At 41.8% G+C, this 26,067-nt stretch overlaps 4 protein-coding genes across 9 annotated transcripts in view; 2 read left to right on the top strand and 2 right to left on the bottom strand.

Annotated features, from left to right (window-relative positions):
- The window catches only part of cyfip1 (cytoplasmic FMR1 interacting protein 1), a 39,675-nt gene extending 34,569 nt beyond the window's left edge, over positions 1 to 5,106 (top strand). The window contains exons 28-31 of one of the 2 annotated variants that reach the window (XM_005478672.4): positions 994 to 1,088; positions 1,491 to 1,729; positions 1,809 to 1,956; positions 4,500 to 5,106. In XM_005478672.4, coding sequence (XP_005478729.1) covers positions 994 to 1,088; positions 1,491 to 1,729; positions 1,809 to 1,956; positions 4,500 to 4,664 — 647 coding nt within the window. In that variant the 3' untranslated portion in view covers positions 4,665 to 5,106. The remainder of the gene's footprint in view (positions 1 to 993; positions 1,089 to 1,490; positions 1,730 to 1,808; positions 1,957 to 4,499) is intronic. The other variant, XM_003451321.5, reaches the window with a different exon arrangement.
- A 1-nt stretch (position 5,107) lies between these two features.
- On the bottom strand, positions 5,108 to 10,346 carry nipa2 (NIPA magnesium transporter 2). Of its 2 annotated transcripts, none has more exons than XM_005478675.4 (6): positions 10,093 to 10,346; positions 9,234 to 9,467; positions 8,786 to 8,842; positions 7,688 to 7,778; positions 7,437 to 7,597; positions 5,108 to 6,203 (listed from the first exon to the last, which is right to left on the bottom strand). In XM_005478675.4, exons 2-6 carry the CDS (start codon positions 9,370 to 9,372, stop codon positions 5,545 to 5,547), a joined length of 1,107 nt encoding a protein of 368 aa, XP_005478732.1. In that variant the 5' UTR covers positions 9,373 to 9,467; positions 10,093 to 10,346; the 3' UTR covers positions 5,108 to 5,544. The 2 variants fall into 2 exon arrangements, with proteins under 2 accessions (XP_005478732.1, XP_019207005.1); XM_019351460.2 differs by lacking the exon at positions 10,093 to 10,346 and adding an exon at positions 9,553 to 10,076.
- Positions 10,347 to 13,047: 2,701 nt separating this feature from the next.
- On the bottom strand, positions 13,048 to 19,634 carry nipa1 (NIPA magnesium transporter 1). The gene is made up of 5 exons (XM_003451376.5): positions 19,399 to 19,634; positions 19,274 to 19,321; positions 19,107 to 19,197; positions 14,778 to 14,935; positions 13,048 to 14,490 (listed from the first exon to the last, which is right to left on the bottom strand). Exons 1-5 carry the CDS (start codon positions 19,586 to 19,588, stop codon positions 13,988 to 13,990), a joined length of 990 nt encoding a protein of 329 aa, XP_003451424.3. The 5' UTR covers positions 19,589 to 19,634; the 3' UTR covers positions 13,048 to 13,987.
- Positions 19,635 to 19,778: 144 nt separating this feature from the next.
- Positions 19,779 to 26,067, top strand: part of herc2 (HECT and RLD domain containing E3 ubiquitin protein ligase 2) — a 52,456-nt gene continuing 46,167 nt past the window's right edge. For all 4 annotated transcript variants that reach the window (XM_013275073.3, XM_013275072.3, XM_019351461.2 and 1 more), the window contains exons 1-2: positions 19,779 to 19,918; positions 23,969 to 24,077. In XM_013275073.3, the coding sequence (XP_013130527.1) occupies positions 24,006 to 24,077 (72 nt within the window). In that variant the 5' untranslated portion in view covers positions 19,779 to 19,918; positions 23,969 to 24,005. The remainder of the gene's footprint in view (positions 19,919 to 23,968; positions 24,078 to 26,067) is intronic.

The following is a 26,067-nucleotide window of genomic DNA, read 5'->3' as shown; positions in this document are numbered from 1 at the left end:
GTTTACAATAACTTTAGCTTATTCCAGGCAAGCAAAATTTTACCTTCATTCTCTGAATATTCCACACTTACATTGGAGATGGATAGAAATTTGGCACATTGTTAATTTTCTTTTTGCAACATTTTTTGAGCCCTCATAATTCAGAAATACAGCAGATATCCAGAAGAAATTTTAAAAGCTGAAAAACACATTTACTCTCTGTTCACATGAATCTGAATACAAAATCCGATTTTTGCTCAGCACGATTTTGTTTTTCTCTGTAAATCGTAGTTTGAATAAGCTGTAGCAGTTTAACGTCTGTGACGTAGAGGAGCAGAAACGGCCACAGGGTACCCTGGATGTTTGATCTGTTTCTGATGAATCATCGGTGGCTGCTCATAAAAAGCTCATCTTCTAGCTGTGATTCGATCTGTGTGATAATATTTTTCCATAAATGTTTTATTGTAAATGTTCAGTATGAGTAAACCCATGCACGAAGGTGTGGTTTGTGCATTTACTTTCCACTTGATGTTGATCATGCGGAAACTTACGATGATGTCACACTTTTGTTGGGGGTTTTTTCCTTTCTTGCTGGTGTCATAAAGCTCCGTCACACACCCTGTGTATTTCCAGGACCTGTTAATCTGGAAAAATCTTAATATGAAGGTCAAATTTTGCCAGGCTTCATTAAATTTACTAAAGTTATTGTAGAAAAAAAACAGCTGATTGTGAGAAGTTTTTGTTTTATTTAATTATGTATTTTTTTTATATATAAGTAACAACTCTGTGTGTCTGACTGCGTTTTGGCACATTTTCACTTTTTTTTCCAATTCTTAGTCTGAATTTTCTATTTCCTGTAAGCTGTTATTTATGTATTTATTTATTCTTTTTTTTTTTTTTCTTTTCTTTTCTTTTTTTTTTTTTTTAAAAAAAAACCTCTTTCTGAAGAACAAATTTCCACTGGTGGACAATCCTGAACTTAAACTTCATGCATTTCTTTGTCTGTCTGTGTAGAGGGGGAGCGCCTCGACGCCAAGATGAAGCGCTTGGAGGCCAAATACACGGCGCTGCATATGGTTCCACTGATAGAACGCCTCGGCACACCACAGGTAAGAGCTGTCTGATGGTGTGTTCACTTTGCCTCGGGTTACTTATGTAAATACAAACGCTGGAGTGTTTCGGGGCCAATTCAAAACCAGCAGATGTTTGTCTCTAACAACCAATGAGAGAACGACTTTCTTCTCAGTACAGCTGAGAGCTGGAGTTAAAATATCTTCAGAACCTAAATAAATTCTCCAGCAGGACTTCATGAACAACTTTGTTGCCACATATATGTGTTTCAGCTTGTGGACTTTATCCTGAGGATGACATCAGGCAATAAACCAACTTTTGTTTCACTCTGAACACACCATTAAGACCGAGAGAAGCTACAGTTGCTCCCGTGTCATGTGACACTTATGGAGGATGCTGACCGGTAGACAATCTTTTGAATGCTTTTGCTTCTCTTTCAGCAAATAGCCATCGCTCGTGAGGGCGACCTGCTGACCAAAGAACGGCTGTGTTGCGGTCTGTCCATGTTTGAGGTCATCCTCACACGTGTGCGAGGCTTCCTGGACGACCCTGTGTGGCGTGGACCGTTGCCCAGCAACGGCGTGATGCACGTGGACGAGTGTGTGGAGTTCCACCGCCTCTGGAGCGCCATGCAGTTTGTGTACTGCATTCCTGTGGGAGCCCACGAATTCACAGTGGAGTGAGTGTGGCCGAACACAAACACGCACACGCTTCCTCTCACCTAATATTTACTGACACACCCTCTTCCTGTCCTCCAGGCAGTGCTTTGGAGACGGTCTCCACTGGGCGGGCTGCATGATCATCGCCCTGCTGGGACAGCAGAGACGCTTTGACATCCTCGACTTCAGCTATCACCTCCTCAAGGTGCAGAAGCACGACGGGAAGGATGAGATCATCAAGAGCGTGGTGAGTTTGACACAAGCGGGGTCGTTAAATACAGCATACATAAGGTGCAGATTTAACACATCATCCCTGACCTGACGCCCCCAAGACCCCGAGCGTCTCTACCAGTTATTGCATCCAAAATAATGAGTACAGTCCAAACATGCGGAGCGCACCATCTCAAACAGCAAATGTACAATGAATAGAGGTAAATTCAGTAAATTCAATTCAGTTATATTTTTTATCCATTTTTTAATTATTATTTTTGACACGCATCAAGGAAATGTGAATGACTTTCTGCTTCATGCCATAACCTGCTGATATGATTTGAAACCTCAACAACAGGCTGTTAAACGCACGGCTGAACTCTGAACATTAGATAATAAAATCTGCTGATGGCGCCCTGCATGACGTGACGTACATTTATAAATAGTAGGAAAAAAGGTCATAAAGATTATGACCTGTATGGCATTTATCAAGGTGAGTTTAGGTTCACATGACTTCTATATGTTGTCGTTTTGTAGCCTTTAGGGTGTTGATAATGATGTAATCTGGCTTCAGTCACAGAAAGTCTGAATAAAGAGTGAGTTACACAAGATCATATAAGACCCACATTTAATAACCTGTATTCCTTTTTTAACCTCTGTAATTAAGTGACACTTTTCTACAAATCCTTTGTAAAACACCACAGTAAGAACTGGTATTGAAGGATGGAAGATGAGCTTGATGAGTTTCAGATCCTCCACCTCTGATTTTTGTCTTGGAGCAGCCAATAACGTCGCAGTGTTTAAAGTGTTTAACTAAACAAGATCCGTCTCAGGTGTGCGATTACAACAGTTAAAGTTTTCTAATGCTGTGTTTCTGCTTTGAGTCCAAAATTATGAATTATTAATTTTACTGCTAACAGAAAGCTAAATACAGCTCAGCATGCAGCTGCAGATGTCCGTCCTTCTGCTTTATGAGCACAAGCATGTCGGCGATCACACAGGAGTGGCTTCAGATGTTCGTTTTCTTCAGTTCTGCAGCACTCTGGTCCTTGCGGAGGCAGCGCAGGGAAATTGAAATCAGAACTCGGATTTCTGTCAAAAAAAATACTTGAATAATTTATGTTGAACTCCGTTACTGAATGTATCCCTCAGGATGTAGCAAAGAGCACAGAAGGCTTCAGCGTGACCCACTGAATCATAAATTTGACTTCTTTTTTTTTTCCTCACCGACTCTGAAAGAGTTTTGAATCAGCTTTTAAAAAGCTGTAAGTGAAGTGTAGCACGATGAAAGAGAAATGGGCGTGATGATTCTGTTTGCTCGGAGCTTACCTGCCTCTCAGGAATTTTCCTGTTGTGTTTTGTTTTCCATGATTGTTGATGAACTCTTTGTTGAGTATCGTGCGTTGGCAACACTGACCCAGCAACATTTCTGTGATGCATTCATGGGCAGATAAGTAGGTCACTGAGAACCAAACCCACAGGTTTCACTGAGTACATGGGGGAAAAAAAGCACTGTTTGTTTTCCTGCCGAAGCTAATCAGCGTGGCTCCACATGAAAACACAGAATGGGGTTCTGAAGTCATCAGATAGTCGCTGCAGGTAACCCTCCGCGATGTTACACTCTTCAGCGTTAGTGTAGATTAAGCAGATGACTTGGTTTTAGAACTGCCGGGAGCTGGATTTAACCTTTAAATGAGCCTGGCTAACTGTCCCGTTTTCTTGGTGCTCAGCTCACATCTCCCAGCTGGATCCTCAAATTTAACTGAAACACTGTTAAAGTTCATAATTAGCCGTTTTATACACAATTGCATACAATTTTCTTCCACTGCCATTTGGATCATTTGGAAACACCATATATCAAACAGGCTCTTTTAGCTCCTCCCCCTTTATGGGAGCTTTTTCTAATTGGCTGGTAAACAGAAGGTTTAAACAGCAGGTGGGCGGGGCATCTGCGGTAACTACATGCAGTTCCACAGAAATAAGTCCTAAAGACCAGGAAAGAGTTAGCATTTTTTCCCTGTTTTGAAGTTGCTCATTCAGAACATTCTCATGTTCTACAAAAAGCCACTAAATGAGATTGCAGAAGATATCAGGCAAACTTCAACCCACCAAATGCACAAGCTCAGAGGCGTTGATGGCCGCCACGACTGCAATGTTTGTGTCTGAAGTTCAGTTTTTTTTTTATGCAACTGATGCAAATACTCTGGAGAAACTGCAGAGAAAAGTTATCTTGCTAAAACGTATCATAAACTGTTATTTCCTGTGATGATCCAATAGCCCATAGGGGTGTTAAAAAAAAATCCTGTTGGGAATTATTGTGTCGTCAACTTCAGGGCTGACCTACTATAAATACACCCTGCTCTCTCTGTGACCTCGCAACCAAGAGCTGGAAAAACTGTGTAACACTGAGCGTTTAGAGCAGTCTGAGCTGTTGGCTTTATGTGCACGAACCTCGCTGTTAGAAACGGTGCCCATGTTTAAAATAAATGTTCACCAGTGAAATAGGATCTGACATAATAGCAGCAATGTGATTAAATGGGACCCGTTCTGAGCGCATTCCTGTGTTTGTCTCCCATTCAGCCTCTAAAGAAGATGGTGGACAGAATCCGCAGATTCCAAGTCCTCAACAACGAGATCTTCGCCATCCTGAACAAGTACATGAAGTCTGGCGACGGCGAGAACATGCCGGTCGAGCATGTGCGATGCTTCCAGCCTCCGATACACCAGTCGCTCGCCAGCAGCTGAGGCAGCCGTCGACACTGTGGACCAGCGTGAAGTTTCAAACACTGTCCGCATCACCACGAATATCACCCTTTGGGTCTGAGGACCATCACGTGTCAGAAGTTGGGCCACTTTTTTTTTTTTTGTATTCATTTGTGCCTTATCAGAAAAGAATATTTCCCCTTTTTGGATATTCTTTGTTTTATACTTGCAGACAGAATAGATGAGAGAGAGGAAGTAGTTTTATCTGACGTATTTAAGGGTTTGCGGTGGCGGGTGTTTGAGGGTGAGCATTAATCTATTTTAAGTGTGGGGGATGGTAAATTTATATTTTCTACACTGTTCAACTTGCATGCTAAACATTTTAAGTGGAACTGAAGTAACAGAGCTCATGCTCATGTTCAGCATTTATTCACTGTGCCTTGTGTTTTAATCATTTAATTCAATAAATATGTAACAAATGTTGGTTTGTGTCGAGCTTTTAATGTAAAAACTGCAAAGAAAAAGTTCAGAACTCCCAACATTAACTGCCGTTACCTTCAAGTATCACAACTCAAATCATAGTGAACGTCCTATCAAATGTAGTCATTGTCAGCAGGACTTCATAAAGAATATATATATATTAAAACTTCATCTGATTCATAGAAAGGAAGTCAGTGCATGAAGGTGCATGTCCATAAAACCTTTTTATAAAACTTATTTACAGCGCTACACAGGAATGAAATTAAGTTTAACTAGAGATGAATATGAGCCATGAGTCATATTCCAAGAAAAGTAAGGCAAATTAAAACATTAACTACAATCCACTGGTCTGTCCATGCCCCGGATCGCTGATTGTCTCATCGTTCTCACGCTCCACGTCTACATCAGAGCCGTGGCCGAGTCTTCTGGAATAAGGAGGTCCTTAGTGATCCAGCGAGGACGTCATCGTGCCATTCCTTCTGGAGACGCTATCGAAATGCGAAGCCATGTCCCGCTCCTCCAAGTCTCCGGTCGTCGACTCGTCCAGCAGTTCGTAGGCGGTGTGAGATGCTATGCCGTTGGCTGTGGGAAACGCTCGTTCTTCCTTCCTCATGGACACTGCGAGCGTGGCCAGGCTCACGCTAATGTCTTTAAAGGCATGGAGCAGGAAGATGCCCACGATGATTGTGAGGAAGCCACTGAGGGTGCCGATGACATCGTCCGCTCCCATGTGCTCCCACTCTTTGAAGAGGATGGCGGAGCAGGTGAGCACGGACGTGGTGAAGAACACGTAGTAGATTGGCGTTACCAGGGAGGTGTTGAAAATGTCCAGAGCTTTGTTCAGGTAGTTGATCTGCGTGCTCACACAGCCCACTAGACCCAGGAGCAGGATCCACGCCAGTGGGTTTTTCACCACACTCGTCCCGGCGATCGCTTCCTTGATGGCGATGCCCAGTCCTTTGACACAGGACACCGAGAGCGCTCCGATTACCGAGCAGATGGTGATGTAGACTAGGATGTTGGTCTGGCCGTGGCGGGGACCCACAACGAATATGAAGATGAGTGCAATGATGATGACGAGGGTGGCAAAGAGAAGGAACCCTGAGAAAGAAAAGGAGAAGAGGTGGGACGGGGAGCATTTAAGGAAAATAAGCATCGATATCCACACGCTAAAGCATCTGCAAACCATCACTATTCTCAGCATCCTTCATTTTAATGAATCCAGTCTTAATCTTGGTTGCAGGGGGCCTGGAGTTTATCCCAGCTGCCATAAGGTGTAGACCCAGGCCAGGCTGCCAGTCTGTCACTGGACTAACAGAGAGACAACCATTCACACTCATAATCACACGTATGGGCAATTTAGAATCATTAACCCAATCCCACCAAGTACCCAGAGAGGACCCACGCACACACAGGGAGAACATACAAACTCCTGATAACAAACAAACTTAACGTTTAACACTTAAAGTTTTGTTTTCACATCAGCTTTGAGCTAAAACAAATCAACTGAAGCAGAATGAAGCAGATTAGCTTTTCAAAGCCCAGAAACATATTTTGCATATTAACACATTTGGTCATACTCGCAGAAAGAAACATCTTAACCAGCTGAAATAAAGAGATTAAAATAACTGAAACAATACTGTGAAGTTTTCCATGACCTGCTATGCTGACATGACTCTTAAGTTGGGAAGTGTTAGATTTGCATTATAAAGATTGGATCTTGCTCCTGACCAAATATTCTCCATATTCAAATAATCCGAAAGAGTAAAGCTAACAGTGGATACTAAATCTTTTGTTGCTTCAGATGTGAACTTTTTTGTGTTACAACAAGAAAAAGTGACTCAAACAATTCCTGAGTTATCGCAGGTAAATTCCAGCTTCCATTTCCTGTCTGATGGAAATGAAAATATTCCAAATATAGCATCTGCTGAATGCTCTTTCACATAAGTAAAAGTACATGCTTTAGTTGTTCAGAGGGTGTGGTTCACTGAAACCTGCTGCAGGTAAACAAAGAAACTGAACATTTCTTCAACCTGATTTCCTGGAGGCGGATTCCTCAGTGAAACAGAAGAAAGTTAAAAAGTTTCCTGAAAGATCAAATTACTTTTTTTGTGTGCAAATTATATTGATCAGTGAAAATCTGCAGATCTGTGTTAGGGCCCGGGAATGGCGTTAGGAGTATAGTGGTTTGTGCTGCCTTCAGGAATCAAACCTGAGACCTTTTGCATGTGAGGCATGATCATGTTTTGGTTCCAGCCCTCATGGGAAGCTAAGAGGAATATTTGGAGGAAATATCTATAGACACAATCTACAGAGACGAATTTTTTTCTGTACCTGGGTCAACCAGCTTGGCAGACATCTCCTCGAGGCTGCTGATCTCCTCTTCCTTCGGAGCGTGAATGACCATGGTGGTGGAGCCCAGGATGCTGAGCAGGCAGCCAAGCTTCCCGTGCAGGTTTAACCGCTCCGTCAGGAAGTATGACGACAGCACGGCGCTGCGACAAAAAAAATAATCACTTCAGGTCACACACACTCTTCCAGAATCAAAACATCGACGTGGATGAGAAACATGCACTCATCAGTACCTGACGAGCACGCTCAGGGCTCCCAGCGGCGTGACCAGCGTCGCAGGAGCAAAGGCGTACGCTGCGAAGTTGGCCGCTTCCCCAGCCCCCACTGCAAAAGGTTAACACACAGTTATTTCCACACATGAAGGAAAGTAGAACTGTCCTGTGACAGATACATGCAAACACTGTAATACTATCTGAGGTTTAGGGCATGTTGCAACAGAGGTAGTACAGAAAAAAAGGATTTGGCAATTAGACAGTGACAAAATATCTAAAAGCTAGTGAGATGAAGCTGCATCATTACATCTGTAATAATGAAATACAGACATGCACCAATATACTGTCTGATTCAACAATGAGATTACATTTAGCTCATGTGTTATTACCAAACACTTTCATTCGCAGCTTCTTGTTTTTATTCTTGGACTCTCCTAGAGTAGCTCTGCATGATTCACAGTTCAAACTAATCCTCATCTATCTCACTCGTGTAGTCAGACTTCATCGACTGAAATAAGCCGTTTCAGCCCCTTTAAGGATACTTTCTGATCCCAGAGTAGGAAACCAATCTGTGATAAACTGAGTGTTTGGAACAGTCTGAGCTTTGAAGGATTATTGTAAACACACTGAGCTCATCATTAGAAACTTTGGTCATGTTTAATATGAACATCCACGACTGGAAAAGGATGACAAGAGAGAGAGAACAAAAACAAAGTTTGCTTTAAAATCAAGTGTAAGACTGAGATCGTGATTACTTAACATGATTAAGACCTTGGAATTTGAATTGTAGCTCAAGAGTTATTCAATTAAATAAGCAAGAAAGAAGAAATCTGAACTGAAGAAAACCTGCCGAATCTGCCAAAGGTTCTGAACTTTTATGGAATGATAACAAAAGTGAAGGCAGATAAAAAACAAGCCCTGAGTGTGACAAAAAACAACAGCAGCAGGTCTCCTTTAAACATCAGCATGAGCCCAGGTGGTGCATCCCCAAAGACAGAGCCTGAAGCCACATGTAACCTCAACATAATCAAATATGTTATGCACCAACTCTGGAGAATGTGTGCTACACGTGCATCTAAATGATCGCATTTCATTTTGAGCCACAGCGTTATCACTTACTTGATAGTAAACCTGCCCACCACAGCCACTCTTTCAGATATGCATGACCTCCCTGCCCTGAAAAGCAAAAGAAAAGTTTTCATTTCCACGTGATTCCTCATTTCAATGTCACTTGCATGTAAGAAAAACCTGAATTATGCAACGGCTCGCTTTGACTACAGGTCAGGCGATGGACGTGAACTGAAGGTCGAGCAGAGCGCTGGAGTTAATGATTGCTAGGATTTAAGAGTGTTCATGACTCATGCACACAAACAACATGCAGACACACACTTAAACACACCCTGCACAGGTGAGGAGAACCTGACAAGCCTGAAATGTCACAATGGGTAAGCATGTGTGGCAACACCCCCTCACAGGGAGTGGGTTTACAGATGTAGGAAGACTAAAGTGTGGGTCCCCTCAACGTTTGGGGTGACCTGTATAGACGGTCAGAAAAAAAGCCCCCTACCTGCCCGTGTGGACCCCTTCCTCGCCAACCTCAGAAGTCCTTTCTTCTTGAGGATAAAACTGCCTCCGATGAAGATGCTGGAGCTGATGGCCAGCGCCAAGCCAATGTAGAAGTCATATTTGCCCCTGTCTTGAGCCATAGTGAGGCTGGATGTGTTGATGCGGTCTGTCACATTTACCAGCTGACAGCGCAGGTGCTGACCCAATAAGGTGCAGTTCTGTCCGACCCAAACACCTGAGAGCAGAAGAACAGACCACAGGCTGGAGTGAGAGACCCATAAAGACCAGTGTTTAACGTCAGCACCCCAGCAGGGACCTACCGTGACCACAGTCCACTCTACACCCTGGAAAAGCATCACCTGAGGAGTTGGAGGAATCCATCTACCTGCTGTCCTTCCTACCTACAGTCTGCTCCCATTCACGCACATCCGAGTGACTCTCGGTAAAACCTGATGGGTTTCTGGGTGTTGTACTGACATACATTCAAAAGCATTGTGCAACTCAGTCACCTGCTATGTAAATCAACTAACTCCAGTACTCAAGAATTCAGGAAGTGATACGAAAGGGAGGCTCACCTGGCCGCGATAGGTGCAGCTTAATGTCGAGTTAGCCTCAGCCGGTCAGTTTTTTTACGGGCTGCTTTGGTGTTTACCTGAGTCTTCCCTGTGTGGACACTAATCTGTGCTTTAACTCACCAACAGAAATAAAGAAAGTGTGTAAATGCTGCTATACGCCGCTAGCCGCGTTAGCTTCATTAGCGCGGAGGCTAGCTGGCTGACTGGTTGGCTAACGCAGAGTGAATGAAGCCACTGAGAGTCTCTTTCCGCCGCCTTTAACGAGCACCGAGCTCGGATTATTACCTGCTCACCGCGGGCTGCTCCCCTCCACACACACAAGAAGGCTCTCGCTGATGAACAGTCTGCTTTCCGGCTCCGTGGCTGCGCATCACCTACTGCTCCCTCCGCGTTCAACCAGCGCGCACACGCCGAGCCTCCAGACGCTGCTGCCGCACTGCGCGCCGCTCCTTCCGCCTCGCACAGGACACGCGGCCGGAGCGGTGTGCCCTCCGCCGGCGGGACCCAGCACCGCAGGCGGGGGACGCAACATCGGAACTACCTGGACCCGGAACCGCAGGCGTACTGGAAACTCCATCACAGGTCTACCAGGGAAACCTGGCAGCGCTTTATCATTAAAAAGAAAATCAGTGGTTACTAAGGTTATTATAGTTAACTAAAACTAAACTGCTAAAACTAAATGTAAAAAAAAATAAAAAATTGTCAAACACACCAAAAATGAAATAATAATATGAAGAAAATATCCTTATGTTTTAGCATTTATTAGTTTTATCACAGTTTTATTACACTAGGTATTGACGGTAATGTTTTTCGAGACTGTAAGTCAGCTGCTTTCAAAAGAGCATGCCTCTCTATGCCCTTCATACAATCACAATTAGAAAGACTAAAACAAAAGATTTTCAAACAATTAAAAACTAATATGAAACAACAACAACAAAAAACACTCTGAAAAATAACTGAAACCAAACTGAATTTAAAAATAAAAAGTCAAAATGAAATGAAAATCCCAAATAAAAAATAACTTAAATTATACTTCCTAAATAATTAATGTTATTGCAAACCTGGTTTCTAATCAGACAGGTCTCACTTCAAAACATTTTGGTGTAATTTTCCAAAGTAATGTATTTTAAATGTCTTCCTTTGAAACCTGCCACGTTGGTGGTCCAGTGCAAGTAGCCTCTAAGTTTTTAGAGAAATCTTTTTAAATGGCCTGTCTTTGTTTCTCATACCTATATATGCTCATCTATGGCAGACATTATAGATGTTTTAATGTTATTAATTAATTAAGCGGTTTAAAAAAGCATACAAATGTTTGTCTTTGAAATAAAGACATAAAAACTTGCAGTTCGGTACTTAACAATGTTCATTAAACCACCAGCCAGGGTAAGGTTTATACCACAGATGGCATAAATGAACAGTATTGGTAATTACCAAAATCATTTTTATGTTTTTCTAATAAGTAATCCACCAGTATACGCAGGCTATTTAATAATAATATTGTAACACTAAAAATATTTTTTTGTCCATTCATTTTAAAATTTGTTCTTTTACAACAAATAAGAAAACACCTAATAAAACATTTTCAAGGATGCCAAATTCCAGTTATTTGCTTGCATTCCTGATCAGAAAAATGCGTTTTAGTGGTTGAATCCTATGCTCGGATAATTTCTGACTTCTCCGAGGAGTCTGTTGTGCTGGCTTGAATTTGGGTATAAAAATGTGAACAAAATCATAATATAATTTTTCATTTTAAACACATTTTAAGTTTTTTTTTAACTGAATGTTTGAGTGAACTATAGATCGCAGTATGCTGGTCTGATTTGAGCACCAAACCTGAGATAAACTGAATAATCTGATTGCACTAAAGTCCTCACAGTCAGGGTGCTTTTAATCCTTTGTTATTTGGGTGCTTCAGTTTCAAAAATCTGGTTTGAAAATGTGGAAAATTTCAAAGAGTTTGTGCAAAAAGACTCAGATCTGAGGCTTCTACAGCAGGAAATCTGATGACCATGGTTCACTGCAGAACAGGGAACCATAAATATGTGCGGAGTCATAATTGACCACGCTGGGTCACTCTCTGGTTAACAGAAAATGAGAAAGTGTCTCAGTACAGTTTAAAAAGACAGAAGGAACTTATTCATTTATTCAAACATGTAGTTTATATTTGTTATGTTTGACTAACTAAAATAATATCCAACTCAGTTGATCGTCTATGCAAACTATTCAGACTGTCTCCTGAAATCTTCAGATTATGAGACAGAATTTCAAACTTTCATGTTTGAGCTGCATTACAGCACAGCTTACAAACTCAAGCATGAATGTAATATACATTCAATTGTATTCAGACATTATAATCAAAGTAAACAAGTTTATTGGGCTGTTTAAGTTAAAAGAGAAGGTTAGAAGACAGTCATAAGTGTGGAGGTGCTCGTCATGTTTATCACGTTTCATTATCTACTCTTAATATTTTATGATAACAATAAAATCACAGCCTTCAGTTACCTCCAGTAAGCTGAGCTTTCTACACCAGGAACCAGGAAATTGTGCCTTCTACCAAATCAGTGTATTTTAATCCTCACTTACTTTCCTATAAATATATTAATTTTTAAAAATAAATCAGTGACAGCCCAGTGAGAGGAAAACTAAACCATAAGTGCCCCTTTAAAGACTGATCAGGATTACTTCATTTAAAATCTCATATCGATGTTCTGAATTTTACTCGTTTAGATCAAACTTTAACAAATCAATATTTTCAAAAAATCTTCACATTTATGAAGAATTTAACACCCAGTGTTCACTGGTGTGATAGTCAGAGCGATTCATTGTGTGCCTGAGACAGTTTTAAACTTAATCTCAGAGAAGCATCCATGCTCCTCAGGTGTGTCCAAACTTTTGACTGGTGCTGTACATCATGTGAAATATTTGGACAGGAGCCTCCTTCCCTCTAAATAACAGAAGACAATGAAAATCTGATGTGTAAGCTATTTCAGTTGAATTTAGCTGATCTTTTGTGATTTAAAAGTATTAATTGGTCTCTCTTTTAGGGGATTATGGGTTATAGACAGTTGCATTTAAAGTGGATATAAAGTAAAGGGTTTGACACTGATGGAGGCACATCTTAAGTGTGTTTGTTCTTCTGTGAAAAGCTTCTGATGATGTTCACATGCTGGTGTGTTTGCTCTGTGAGTCTGTGCGTTAGTAATCCCAGGGGGAATGACTCATAAATAACCAGGCATGAAAGTAGAACATTAATTAATTTATTCAAGTTTTAATGTACTCATGTAAACAGCGAGTGGCCACAGAAGAGAAGGAATGTTACAAAATTCTCCTTTGCACAGAATACTCAGTCGTCCTCCACGCAGCTGAAGAGGCAGCTTCTGGAGTTACCTTCAATAATTTACAGATGCCCTGAACTCATGTAGGTGATTCTAAGAACTGAGACAGCCTGTAAAAGCCTGATGGGCAAGACTCTGGAGGAAAGGAAGCACAGATATTTACACAACAGTGACAAATTAACTGTCGGTCCTCAGACCACATTTAAGCTTGTAATGAAATGCCTCATTTATGACTCCAGTGCTCTTGAGATATTTTCAAGCATGAAAACGTTCAGTCAGTCTACACATCCTCCAACTTTTCTTTTGTTTTCATTTTAAAAAACAAAACAAACAAAAACAGGATTTGGAGCACTGGTGTGATGAGGAGATTGGAAGGTGGTTTTTAACATTGCAAGCTTTGATATGATTGAAATTTTCTGTTTCTTTTCATTAAACTGTGATATTTTACAGTGAATCGTGGACAACACATGGAGAGCAGAAAGAGGGACCCTGATTTTTAATGTTTCTGCACAAAATCTTTGAATTCCATATCCCCAAACCAGATGTTGATTTAGAGTTTGTTAAAGTTCACTCAGTCGTAGATAAAGGCATTAGAGAAACAGAGAGAAACATTAAAAATATATTCTTCTTTAAGATAAAAGGTGTCATAAGATAATTCGGCTGATTGAGGGTTAACGAGATGAAAGCGTTAACATCATATCTAGTGTTACTTCAAACATATTTAAGATAAAATAAACTAATTATATATCTTATGTTGTTTTGGTCATTCAAACTGGAGGTAGAAAAAAGTCTCAGGAACTCAAGTTTGGCACAGACGCGATGTAAAGGATTAAAAGGCATCTGAATCAGTCTGACTTGTCCTCTTTTTTCTTCCATGTAATCAGCGCCTCCTGGGAAATGTGCAGTAAAACAACCCCGACACACACCGTGGTTAAAGCACACAGTATGGCGAGGCTGTCTGTTACAGTCAGCGCGGTCCACTCCTTAAAGAGAAGACCAGAAGCTAAAATCACGGTGGACGTGAACGTCACATAGTAAATCGCTTCAAATATGTTGGAGCTGAAACACTCCAGCGCCTTGTTGATGAAGAAGAACTGTGTGAGGATACTGACAGCCAGCGTGCCCAGCAAGCCCAGGAAGAGCGCCCGAGCCCTGCCGCTTGACGGGCCTTCGCCGAATGCGTCCGTGACCGCCAGGCCGAGGCCTTTGCTGCTCGGCACTGTGAAGCTTCCCAGCAGGGAACATATGGCAACGTACACCATGATGTTTGACGTGCCACGAGCCGGAGCGACCCACACGATGAGAATGATCAGCAGCAGGACCACCACAAGGGCGTATGTGACAAACACTGCAGGACAACAAGAGAAACGATGAGTTATTTTAGGAGCACAAATCGGAGCAGGTGTAGAGAGGTTGTATTACACACTAACTATAGTCCTTTTTACTGTCTGCAAAGTAAAGTAGTGTGTATTGGTATTTAATGGCCTACAGAAAAGCTTTTGGATACAACAGATCAGCCAGATGAGGAAGTGTATATACACATATACATATATAATGTTGGTGTAAAACACAATGACTGATTAAGTGCATAATCTGTGTGAAGGAAACAGCAAATAAAGAGCCCCTCTGTGTTACCTGGGTCGAGGAGCCTCTCCTCCAACTCCAGCCTTGAAGTTGCCTCTGCTGTCGGGGCGTGAATGATGAGCACCACAGAGCCGCAGCAGCATAAAACACAGCCAAGCTTCCCCAGGATGTTTAAATGCTCTTTCAAGATCCAGGAGGCCAACACAGCCCTGCAGCACCCAAACACACACACACACACACACACGCTCAAGAAATTAAAGTGTTTAAACAGTTTCATCTCTTGTAGAGTTTAAATCAGGGGTGGGGGAACTCCAGGCCTCAAGGGCCGGTGTCCTGCAGGTTTTAGATATCACCCTCGGTCAGTACACCTGAATCAAATGATTAGTTCATTACCAGGCCTCTGGAGAACTTCAAGACATATTGAGGAGGTCATTTAGCGATTTAGATCAACTGTGTTGGGTGAAGGACACATCTAAAGCCTGCAGGACACCGGCCCTTGAGGCCTGGAGTTCCCCCACCCCTGGTTGCAGCAGTATCATTTAAACCATACACTAATACTACCAACAGTTAAAGGCTGTAAGTATTAATCATACTGTTGACTCCCATCAGCAAATAAAGAGGACCTTTACTGAAAGGAATGGCTGAGATTTATTGGCTGTGTCCCGACAGTTTTACACACCTACACCTGTGATCCAGTTTCATAAAGTTATATGATTTACAGATGCTGGCGTTGACTGACAGACATGATTTTATTTTTAAAACAATAAAAAAAATTATCAGTTTTACAGTTGATCTTCAACTTCAGGCATGTTAACTAAAGTAGAAGATTTACAACTTCAGGTAACATACCTGTCAGATGAGAGGTGTGGCAGTGATAAGGATATAAGGAATTTATGTCTTAAAGTGCAACAGAAATAACTGATTTAACAACAGGGCGAGAAGTTTCATCCTCTCAGGTTAAAGTAACACAAACATTCTGCTGTCAGAAATTGAGATTTCTGTCTTTTAATATATAATATATATAATATATATATATAATATAATATAAACACCACACAGCAAGATTAAACATCATGTGATGCTTAAAAAAAACCATTATATGGCTGCAGGGAACTTATGATGGCGGGCCTGAGTATAAATGAGCCATGCAGCATTCACCATCTTGTATGATAGTGCTGACTTTATGTCCAACTGCCTGGGTGGAGATCTGACACTGTGTGGTGCCAATTTTTTGTTTACCTGGTCAGTGACCCGTGAGAGTTTATGATTTGTTTTTACTGAAATAAATGTGTGCCAAAATACGATGCTGTAAGTGTGAACATCTGGTCTGGTTTCGTGGCGAGTCACAGGAAGTGTTCCACAGAGCTCACTACTAGGCCCCACCCTGTTCACTTTTTAAAATTCTAAAAGCCAAATCTAACTTAAATTTAAGCATTACTGGGTAAATGAAATGGTGTATCTAGCTTCTCATTAGCAGGGGCAGATCCAGCTCCCATCATTGCAGCAGACAGGATACAAGCTGCAGGCTGTGCAGCAGCCCCGGGGACAACACACTTACACTGAGAGGCATGAGCAGGTGACTGAGACAGTGTGCAGGAACATCTGTGCTTCATTTTACCACCGTTTCAAAGGACAGTCACTTTGAGTTCTTTGATGTTTAAGCTTACGTGTATCGCCTCAAAAGAGATTATTTGAATCCAGAAAGTGCTCCTAGTGTTTCCGTACATTAATTATGGGCTTGAATTTCATGGTAATTTAGGGCTTTTAATTATTTCTTTGAACATAAATCTGTAACGACTTCAAAAAAGAAGAATTGGGCGCACAAGTTTGAATTAATTTTGGATTTTCTGTAATCCAGACAGAGTCAAAAATATAGATACAGACACAAATAAACATATACACTCACTTAAATCTTTTAATAAGTGATGCTGCAGGTTTTACGAAGTTGACAAGGCCAAGGACTGTTAAGTTCTTGTTAGTGGTCATGACTGACTTTGGTTGTTTCTGTTTGCCAGCATTAAAAAGGATTTGTTTGACAACACTCAATAGACTGACCAATACTCAGAACAATGGGGAAATCCAAGAAACTCAGTGAAGATCTAAGAATAAATGTAGTTTTACACAAGTTGAAAAGGTCTCTTGAATCCATTTCTAAGCAACTGCAGAGTTATCACTTCAAACAACCGTAGATAAATACAAGTTACTCAGATATCCTGACCAACCGCCCCCAACATGTCCGGCTGGATAACCACTGCTCATCTACCATCACAATGAACACCGGTGTACCACAAGGCTGTGTGATGAGCCCTTTCCTCTACTCCCTCTTCACCCACGACTGCAGACCTGCTGATGGTTCCAACACCATCATCAAGTTTGCAGATGACACCACGGTGATTGGCCTCATCAGCGACAACGATGAGGCCGCCTACAGGGAGGAGGTGGATCGTCTGGCTGAGTGGTGCGACACAAACAACCTGCTGCTTAACACTGAGAAGACCAAGGAGCTCATCGTGGACTACAGGAGGAATGCTGACCCACATCCACCCATCCACATTAAGGGGACGGCTGTGGAGCGTGTGAGCAGCTTCAAGTTCCTGGGAGTCCACATCTCCGAGGATCTCACCTGGACGACCAACTGCTCCAAGCTGGTCAAGAAGGCTCACCAGCTCCTCTTCTTCTTGAGGACTCTGAGGAAGAACCACCTTTCCTCAGACATCCTGGTGAACTTCTATCGCTGCACCATCGAGAGCATCCTGACCAACTGTATAACAGTCTGGTACGGGAACTGCTCTGCCTCGGACCGGAAGGCGTTGCAGAGGGTCGTGAAAACTGCCCAGCGCATCACCGGAGCACCACTTCCTGCCATAAAGGACATCTATAGGAAGCGGTGTCTGAAAAGGGCTGGGAAAATCATCAGAGACCCCAGTCACCCATCACATAGACTCTTCACCCTCCTGCCCTCTGGGAGGCGCTACAGGAGCCTCCGGACTAAGACCACCAGGTACCGGAACAGCTTCTTCCCCACAGCTGTCAGACTCCTGAACTCTGCCTCCTGACATCTGACCCACATTAACACATGGACTGAACATACACACACCCACAATGGACAACCGTACCCTCAAACACACAATAATAACATGGACTGAACCACCACTCACAACCACTAGCACTTTATACAGCCTCTGTAGAAATTATCCCACACCCTCACTTATCTTAACTGCACTACTGTATAGCTCTGTGTAAATAATCATTCTGTACATACAATAATTTTTAACCTTACAACTGTTTACAACTTGCATAGTTCCCATTTCTGTATAGCTGTATAAATCAGATTTCTGTAAAGTTATTTATTTCATATTCTGTATAGTTTTTCATATTTATATCCTGTTCATATCCTGTACATAGCTTGTACTCACTACAGCCTGTACATACCTATAGTTATAGAATATTCACAACATACTTCATACCGTGTACATTATAACATACCACAATAGACCCATTTCTGTAATATACTTGCATATCTATATTATTGCTAATATATATTGTAATATATCTATATCACTAAAGCACTTCTGGATGGATGCAAACTGCATTTCGTTGCCCTGTACCTGTGCATGTGCAATGACAATAAAGTTGAATTCTATTCTATTCTATTCTATTCTATATGTCACCACTTTGCTAAAGTCTGAACGAAGACCAAAACTGTCTCCCTTGGATGAGAGGAAATTGGTAAGTATTTTGGGGGAACAACCCAGGAACCATCAAGGCTCAAGCATGCCATACGCTCGAACCTGTTGGAACACCAGCATCGCTGTACACGGTGAAGCAAATTTTACATCAATTCAATTCAATTCAATTTTATTTATATAGCGCCAAATCACAACAAACGTCGCCTCAAGGCGCTTCATAGGTACAGAGAAAAACCCAACAATCATATGACCCCCTATGAGCAAGCACTTTGGCGACAGCATCACCATGAACTGAGAGGGAACCACCAAGATAGAAACCCCTGCTCCAAAATCAAAACCTCCAACAGCTTGATTTAAAATTGCAAATGCCCAGGTGGACAAGTCAAATGTTTCCTGGAGAAAAGTATTACGGTCAGACGAGAAAATTTTTTAGCTATTTTAACAACAAATATAGCAAGAAGAGTGGTTGATTTGGCACTATATAGAATTGAACAAAAATATTAGTGGGGTTATATAGATGTATAGTTGGACCTATAAAGACATTAAAGACGTATGCTGTACATATATAGCCCAATTCCATGAGGAGTTGATTAAAACTTCTGTATGATGTTTGTAGTTTAGCCCAAAAAGATTCCCCGTGGAGCTGACAACTTAAGAAACAAACAACCAAATGACGAGCTACTGAACTCACCCAAACAGCACTCCCAGGGCTCCCAGAGGAGTAACTACCACCGCAGGGGCCACATTGTAAGCCAGGAAATTACCAACCTGACCCGTAATCACTGCAGAGATTCACAGACAGGTGTGTGAGACATATGATTTTCTAAATAACACACCAAGTCTGTAAACGATACTCACTACACAGTGTCCCACTCCACCACACCACATCTGTGAGGTACGACCTTCCTGTTGGAGAACATTCAACACTTCAGTCAGTCTCTATTATTCCACAAACAGCCACGTTTACTGTTTCTGTGCTTTACCTCTGTGGCGGGAACGTAGTATCCCTTTTTTCTGCAGCACAAATGTCGACCCATTAATGAAACTTGATATTATAGCTATTGTTATTCCCAGATTTTGAGAAGAAACTGCCAGCAGTCCTGAGTCAGAGGCCATTACTGCTGCTCTGTTTACTTCCCGTTTCTTTGAGTCACAGCGACACCCAGCGGACATCTCAGCTTCACTCCAGGTCAGCCCAGCCTCTCCTATGTCCCGCCTCAAGTCTGAAAGTAGCGTTAATTCTATAACACCGCTCTGTGCGCGCAGGGCGGCCGCACTGGAATCAGTGGAATCAACATTGCTGCCTCTTGCGCAATAAACCCCGCCCGTGGGTACGCTGTGGTGATACACATGCATCGCACTGAAGCAGGCAGTTAAAACTACGTAATTTGTTTCCATGTCTCGTGCACTAGTTCGCGACCCGTCAATCAAGCCCATAATGAAGGTCTCGTTAATGCAGTAGAGCAGCTGAGGGGACGAGAGCAGATTGAGAAGAAACCGCAGGTAATTTGCAGCGTTGGTGCTGAAAACTGACATGTTCCTGTCTGTGTTACTGAGCTCCGTGACCCGCTGCGTGTCGCTCGGTTCGGTGTCAGCTCACAGCAGCTCGTTTATCAGCGCCTGCAGGAGAGCTGCTTTAGCACGGGCTAGTGCTAGCAGGCTAGGTGATTAGCTTTAGCGCCGAGCTAACGCTGCCCAGCGTTAGGTATAGCTTTATGAGCTCAGTGATGCTGTGTCAGTGTGCGGTGTTTTCTGACTGCTGTTTGTTATCATGTGTGGGGAAATAGCGTCAAAACATCAAGGTTATCACTGCTTTTGCTAGCATGCAATGCCGCGATCTGCTGTTTTCCTCCCAGCGTTTTATGTAGCTGAAACATTTCTGGCCCCAAATCATAATCACCTTCATGTTATTTAACGTCATTCAGCGGCTTATTTATGCCCTGATTAGGTTATAATTATAACTACCCCTGTTATGGATGAGTCTTTCATGTCTTATGTAAAGTTGGTTTTCAAACCCAGCTGCTAAAGCTCAACCCACTTACTGCCTAATCACATTTTTATGCATCATCTGTCAGTGAATAATCGAGTCCAGGTTTCCCATTTGTTTGCACGCCTTTTCATATTACCTGGCTATGGAGAGCTTTCCTCACTGTCACTCTCCGCACACAGATGAATATTTATATAAAACGAAGTAGCATTAGCATGATATTAAAACGCTAAACTAGTATAGTCGTTATGGTATACTACTTTCTGTGTCAAACAGCCAACAAAACTGAACTACAGTCGTAAAAACGGGGCTTACATAAAGTAGAATAAATGCAGCATGACAAAAATGGCTAGTAGGGTAAAATAACACAAAATAAATATAATTAAGCATGTTAAGCACGTTTGATTTAGCAGATTTCTATCTTTCTGATGCAGCCCAAAGTCTCCTCCTGGGACCATCCAATGATCTTGTCAGACAAATATGTAAACCACTACAGTAGTGGTTAGTGGACATATAGAACAAAGGATGTTGAAGATGAAATTGTCTGGCAGAAGGACCCCAAGTGACGTCATTATGGATGTAGTGAAGGAGGATATGCAGAGGGTTGGCGTGACAGAGGATATAGGGATAGAGTGAGGTTGAGGCAGGTGATCTGATGTGGTAACTGCTAAAAGAAGAAGAAAAATAATCTTTTTCTAAATATCCTGGGGCGCCTCTGTCAGTGCGCCCCAGGGTGGCTGTGGCTACAATGTAGCTTGCCATCACCAGTGTGTGAATGTGTGTGTGAATGGGTGGATGACTGGATATGTAGAGCGCTTTGGGGTCCTTAGGGACTATTAAAGCGCTATATAAATACAGGCCATTTACCATTTACCATATCCATTGTGTGATGGCAGTCATCTATAGTAGATCCCACGTTTGTCTCAGTTCCTTTTCTAACAGCAAACAGTGATTTCCTTTTGTAATGAGACAAGCTTTAGAAGCAGTTAGGAGGGTGTGACCTGAGGTTCATAAGGTTTGACTAAATCCGTAAGCAGGCTTTAAAAGTAATTATTTTAAGTTAAAATCTATTTGATACCTAAGAGTTGGCCAGTGTGGGCATCGAGGATGGTGATGTGGTTTCATCTCTGGCAGTTGAGGTGGATGCGGGACTTTTGGCACAGATTCAAGTAGAGGAAATTTTATATATTAAGTGTAAACCCTAGGCAGCACGGTGGCACGGTGGTTAGCACTGTTGCCGCACAGCAAGAAGGTCCTGAGTTCAATTCCAACATCAGGCTGGGGTCTTTCTGTGTGGAGTTTGCATGTTCTCCCCGTGTTTGCGTGGGTTCTCTCCGGGTACTCCGGCTTCCTCCCACCGTCCAAAGACATGCAACTTGTGGGGATAGGTTAATTGGATAAACCAAATTGCCACTAGGTGTGAATGTGCGAGCGAATGTGAGTGTGAATGGTTGTCTGTCCTTGTGTGTTGGCCCTGCGACAGACTGGCGACCTGTCCAGGGTGTACCCCGCCTCTCGCCCTATGACAGCTGGGATAGGCTCCAGCGCCCCCCGCGACCCTGAAAAGGAGAAGCGGAAGCGAATGGAATGGAAGTGTAAACCTGATGCTAGGAAGGAGTGGATGACTTTATCAAGATGATTTAAAAAAGATGATTTAAAAAAATTATTAAATGTATTTCTTCGCTGGGGAAGGCTAGCCAGTACAGCCTTATTCATTTGTGTGTGTGAAAGCACAGCTCAGAGTCAAAGATCACATTCAAATTGATGCTGAGGGCAGATTTTCAAGGTTTTTATTCAGGTTACAGGTCAGATTTGGAAGGCAGAATAAAAGAGCTTCAGATCTGGACTCTTTGAACTGAAGAAAGAAATGAATTTTGTTACTAAACAGGCTAAATGGAGGATATACCTGTGTATCAGCTATATGAGCAACAGTGTAAATCACCATTATATTTATGGATTATCTAAAAGATAAGTGCAGGTATTACAGAATCAGGCAGCACAGGAGGAACAGATGTTTTGCAGAGTGTGGTCAATTTATTACAGCCAGAGTTACTTGGATGACTTCTGCATCAGACAGTGAAGGAATCAAAATAGTGTGAGGATTCCAACTTAATTTGAATAGCCATGATGGAGGAGAAGTAACACAGACACATTCAAACAGCTAACAGAGACACTGCTTTGCATGAAAATGTTTGAGATTATACCACAAGCAGTGCAATTCCACTCAGATTCACATTCCTTTCCACCTGGAAACTCTAGAATAGATGTAATTACTGTGGTCTAGGAAGTAGGGCTGGGCGATATGAGGAAAATCTAATATCACAATATATTTTGGCTTTGTTGCGATACACGATATATATCGTGATATGTCTTGAGCCCCAGCACCCGTGGTACCGTGGGCAAAGGGGGTGAGCTGCAGTTTTAAGCCTCCATGAAATCAAGTTTTTCATGTAAAGATCGGCATGTGTGGCATCCACAGACACCTCAAAATCTCGGTTAAAAGCTCATGTGAACCATTTCTACAACCACCAAACACAGTGAAAACTACAAACAATTAAAAGAGCAGTTACGTAATTTTGCAAAATGTGCCTAAACACACAAAAAACAAAACCACAAACTCACTCGACTTTTTGTAACCAAGCAAATTGCGCACTGTCTAAAAGCAGAGATCTCGCAGGTTTCCAATCTGCAAATTCTGTCACGTTCCAACCAAAATTGACTGAACCAGCCACAAATATACAATAACACGGAATCAGTCTTACTCTCTCACCGATAGCCGTTGTATCACAGCTGGTTTATTTAATTTTTTCTTCGGTGTGTGGGAAGACCTTCACATGCGGAGTTTAAAACAGTCTTTATTTTGCAGTGGTTGACTTCTCAGCTGGTGGAATAATTTCATGGTACTGCTACCTTTTGCGGTAACAGTTTTATGGAATGTTTTGCAAATTACTGCATTTTGTACGACATCCTCCTTATGAAATGCAAGCAACTGTGAGTCTTCCACTCAGGTATCTAACTCTTAATGTCCCCATATGTTTTCCTATCTGGTAGTAAATCTGGTAGTAAAAAACATATTAAATTTTGTGCAGACAGCTTAATATTTCCATGGCAACCTATACTCGATGGTTACGATAAAACCATTTTAGCCATCATATGCGGAAAAACTCGTGAAACTCACCATCCATTATATTTGATATATTGCCCACCCCTACTAGAAAGGTCTTCTTAAAGCACATCAAACTGCTTTCCCTCTGGTTCTTCGTTACCTCGCTGAGCTCATCCATCTAATTGTCTTCACTTCATTTCACTTCAGCGATAATCGTCAGGATAAAAACAGACATGTTTTTAATGATTTTACTGACTTTACCTGGGATGAAGTCACTAAAAAGATAGTATGTGAAGGAAAAACTTGAAACAAACCTGGAAAGTAAAGTTTTTAGTTGATGGTCATAAAGCTCAGCCCGTCTTCAAGTACTTACATTGTCATTATTTGTGGATTCCCACCTTGCATTGACTTTATTAAATTGTCTTTTTATAGCACTCCTTGTTGCATGGTTTTCTTGCAGGTTGGCTGCGTTTGCAGCCCAGAGAGGAGAGGGAAAGATGCCTTCTCCATCATTTACCCTCGATGCTCAGCTGAGATTTCATGACAAATGGCTGAAGATAGACCTGCAGGTATGTACACGAGAAGGAGGCAGTGGCACGAAATAACATTTATCGTGGTGGGTTTTGTGTTGTTGTTGTTGATCTGTCAAGTGACTGGGGAGAAGAGATGAAAAGTAAAGTTTCATCATATTTCTCATCTTTACCTCAGCTGTGACATCAATTTTCTGGATTAACTGGGAAAACGTTACCCCATGTCAATCTGTCATACTCATTGTGGTCCCCTAGCTGTTTCTTTGTTTTCTAAATATTTCAGAATCTTGGTGCCTTATTGATTGTATTTTACATGAGTGACTGCTGTCATGACAGAACCAGAATTAGTAGAGTTTTATATTTTGAAACCTTTAGTTTTCAGTTAAGTTTAATTTCACTTACTTTGTGGAGAGGGTTTGTTCATTTCATTTTAGTTTTTTATTCTTAAGAAATGTTCAGACTTAGTTGAGTTTTTAACTGGTTTTGGTGTTGGTGTCACTTTTTCTTTTATATGTAATAGTTGGTGTTTTTCTGGAGCCTGATTTTGAGAGGTTTTAAACAGAAAAACGGTCCATTACAATAATACAGACAGTTCACTCACAGGGCAGTAAACATCTGCAGCAGAGCCTCCCGAGATTAGTTCTGACTAAAACCAGAGACATTTCCTCTACATTTTTATTTTTAGGGCTTGAGTGGAATTGCTCTATTTATTAGTTTGTGCCTCACACATGCATCAGAATGGACGAAAATTACATTTTTGATTTTAGGCCTGAGGCATGTAGGATACAGAATGGCTCTACAGAGGCCACTATGAAAATTTCTATGGAGGTAGAAGTCTACATGAAGTCCTGATTACATATCTGCAGTCTTTGGCCTGAAAGCTGCATCAGACCTCATGCAGATGATTATTGTTTTTCTGATTCAGCCTGTAATAAAGTACATCACCAGAAAATCTTTCTTTTTTTTCTTTTCTTGAATGTCTGTGTTGTGCAAACAAACCTTGTTGTTAGTAATTATGAGCTCTCTCAGTGAATACACCACGAACTTAACAGGCTGCAGTCTCTCTACCCTGAACTTGAAAATGAATTTGGATCATCCAATCAGGACTTGATTTGAGAACCCACCATTTTCCCACCATAAAAGCTTCTTTCAGCACTGAAGGAAGTGCAGCTTTAGTGTTATACGTCTGCTCAGTCTCTGAGTTAACATGGGTTTCAAATCTGTCTAAGAATGAGGAAACATTTGGCTTTCAGCTTGTAAATCTTTCTGAGCAAACCAGTGTCATGCATGTGTGTTGTAGCACTAAACGGATGACACACAAATGGGTTTTTTCTTCAGTCGGTTGATACTCGGAGATAAAACAGCTATTCTTGTACTCTTGAGTGGTGAAGGCTGCACAGATGGATGAAAGGACCTCTGTGTATACTCTTTTTAACAAGGAATAAAATGCAGGCAAATGATGTGGAATGACCTGATTATGGAGAAAATAATGTTCAGGCCATCTTGATCCAACCTCAGCACCCTTAAAGAAAAATTCTCATGACGCAGTTCTCCAGCTGCTGCAGGTTCTGGTTGGAGTGAGGATCCAGAGAGGATCCAACCAAGTATCCCATCACTACCTGCAGTGAAGCACAGGATGGGAAATGCTAAATGGTTAGCAGCAATTGAATTTTCAAAATAAGAGGATTATCCAGTAGGATATTATTTGTGTTGTTATCACAGTTCGTTCAGCATGTAACTCAGCCTGTATCTAAGTCAGTCTGACCCTCTGAGGAAAAACTTTGGATCAATGAATGATCAGAGTGGATCCATATTAGCTGCTGTGCTCTGATAACGTGATGGAAATGTGTCTGCAGAAGTGACTAGAGAACAAACCAAAAGCTATTAATACGCACCACTGTGTTTTCTGGCTCAGGTCAGGAGTTTTTGTGATGGGGGGGTGTCACAGTATGTAAGTAGAAATTGTTGTTTTCGAGTAAATTACTTCACTGCTGGAAATTTTCCCTTCGCTGTGGATAAAAACTTTTTT

The sequence above is a fragment of the Oreochromis niloticus genome, linkage group LG23 (genome assembly GCF_001858045.2).
Source record: "Oreochromis niloticus isolate F11D_XX linkage group LG23, O_niloticus_UMD_NMBU, whole genome shotgun sequence".
NCBI classification, from domain to species: Eukaryota; Metazoa; Chordata; class Actinopteri; order Cichliformes; family Cichlidae; genus Oreochromis; species Oreochromis niloticus.
The sequence above is the reverse complement of the archived record's forward strand: the minus strand, read 5'-3'. Positions and strand labels throughout refer to the sequence as shown.

Coding starts and splice junctions, on each gene's coding strand:
- nipa2 (XM_019351460.2), bottom strand. CDS start 9,613: ATGGATTCCTCCAACTCCTCAGGTGATGCTTTTCCAGGGTGTAGAGTG. Junction 9,468..9,552: donor TAGAGTGGACTGTGGTCACG/GTAGGTCCCTGC, acceptor TTCTGCTCTCAG/GTGTTTGGGTCGGACAGAAC. Junction 6,204..7,436: donor TGCCAAGCTGGTTGACCCAG/GTACAGAAAAAA, acceptor TTTCTTTCTCAG/GGTTCCTTCTCTTTGCCACC.
- nipa1 (XM_003451376.5), bottom strand. CDS start 19,588: ATGTCCGCTGGGTGTCGCTGTGACTCAAAGAAACGGGAAGTAAACAGA. Junction 19,322..19,398: donor ACTACGTTCCCGCCACAGAG/GTAAAGCACAGA, acceptor GTTCTCCAACAG/GAAGGTCGTACCTCACAGAT. Junction 19,198..19,273: donor GTGGAGTGGGACACTGTGTA/GTGAGTATCGTT, acceptor GAATCTCTGCAG/TGATTACGGGTCAGGTTGGT.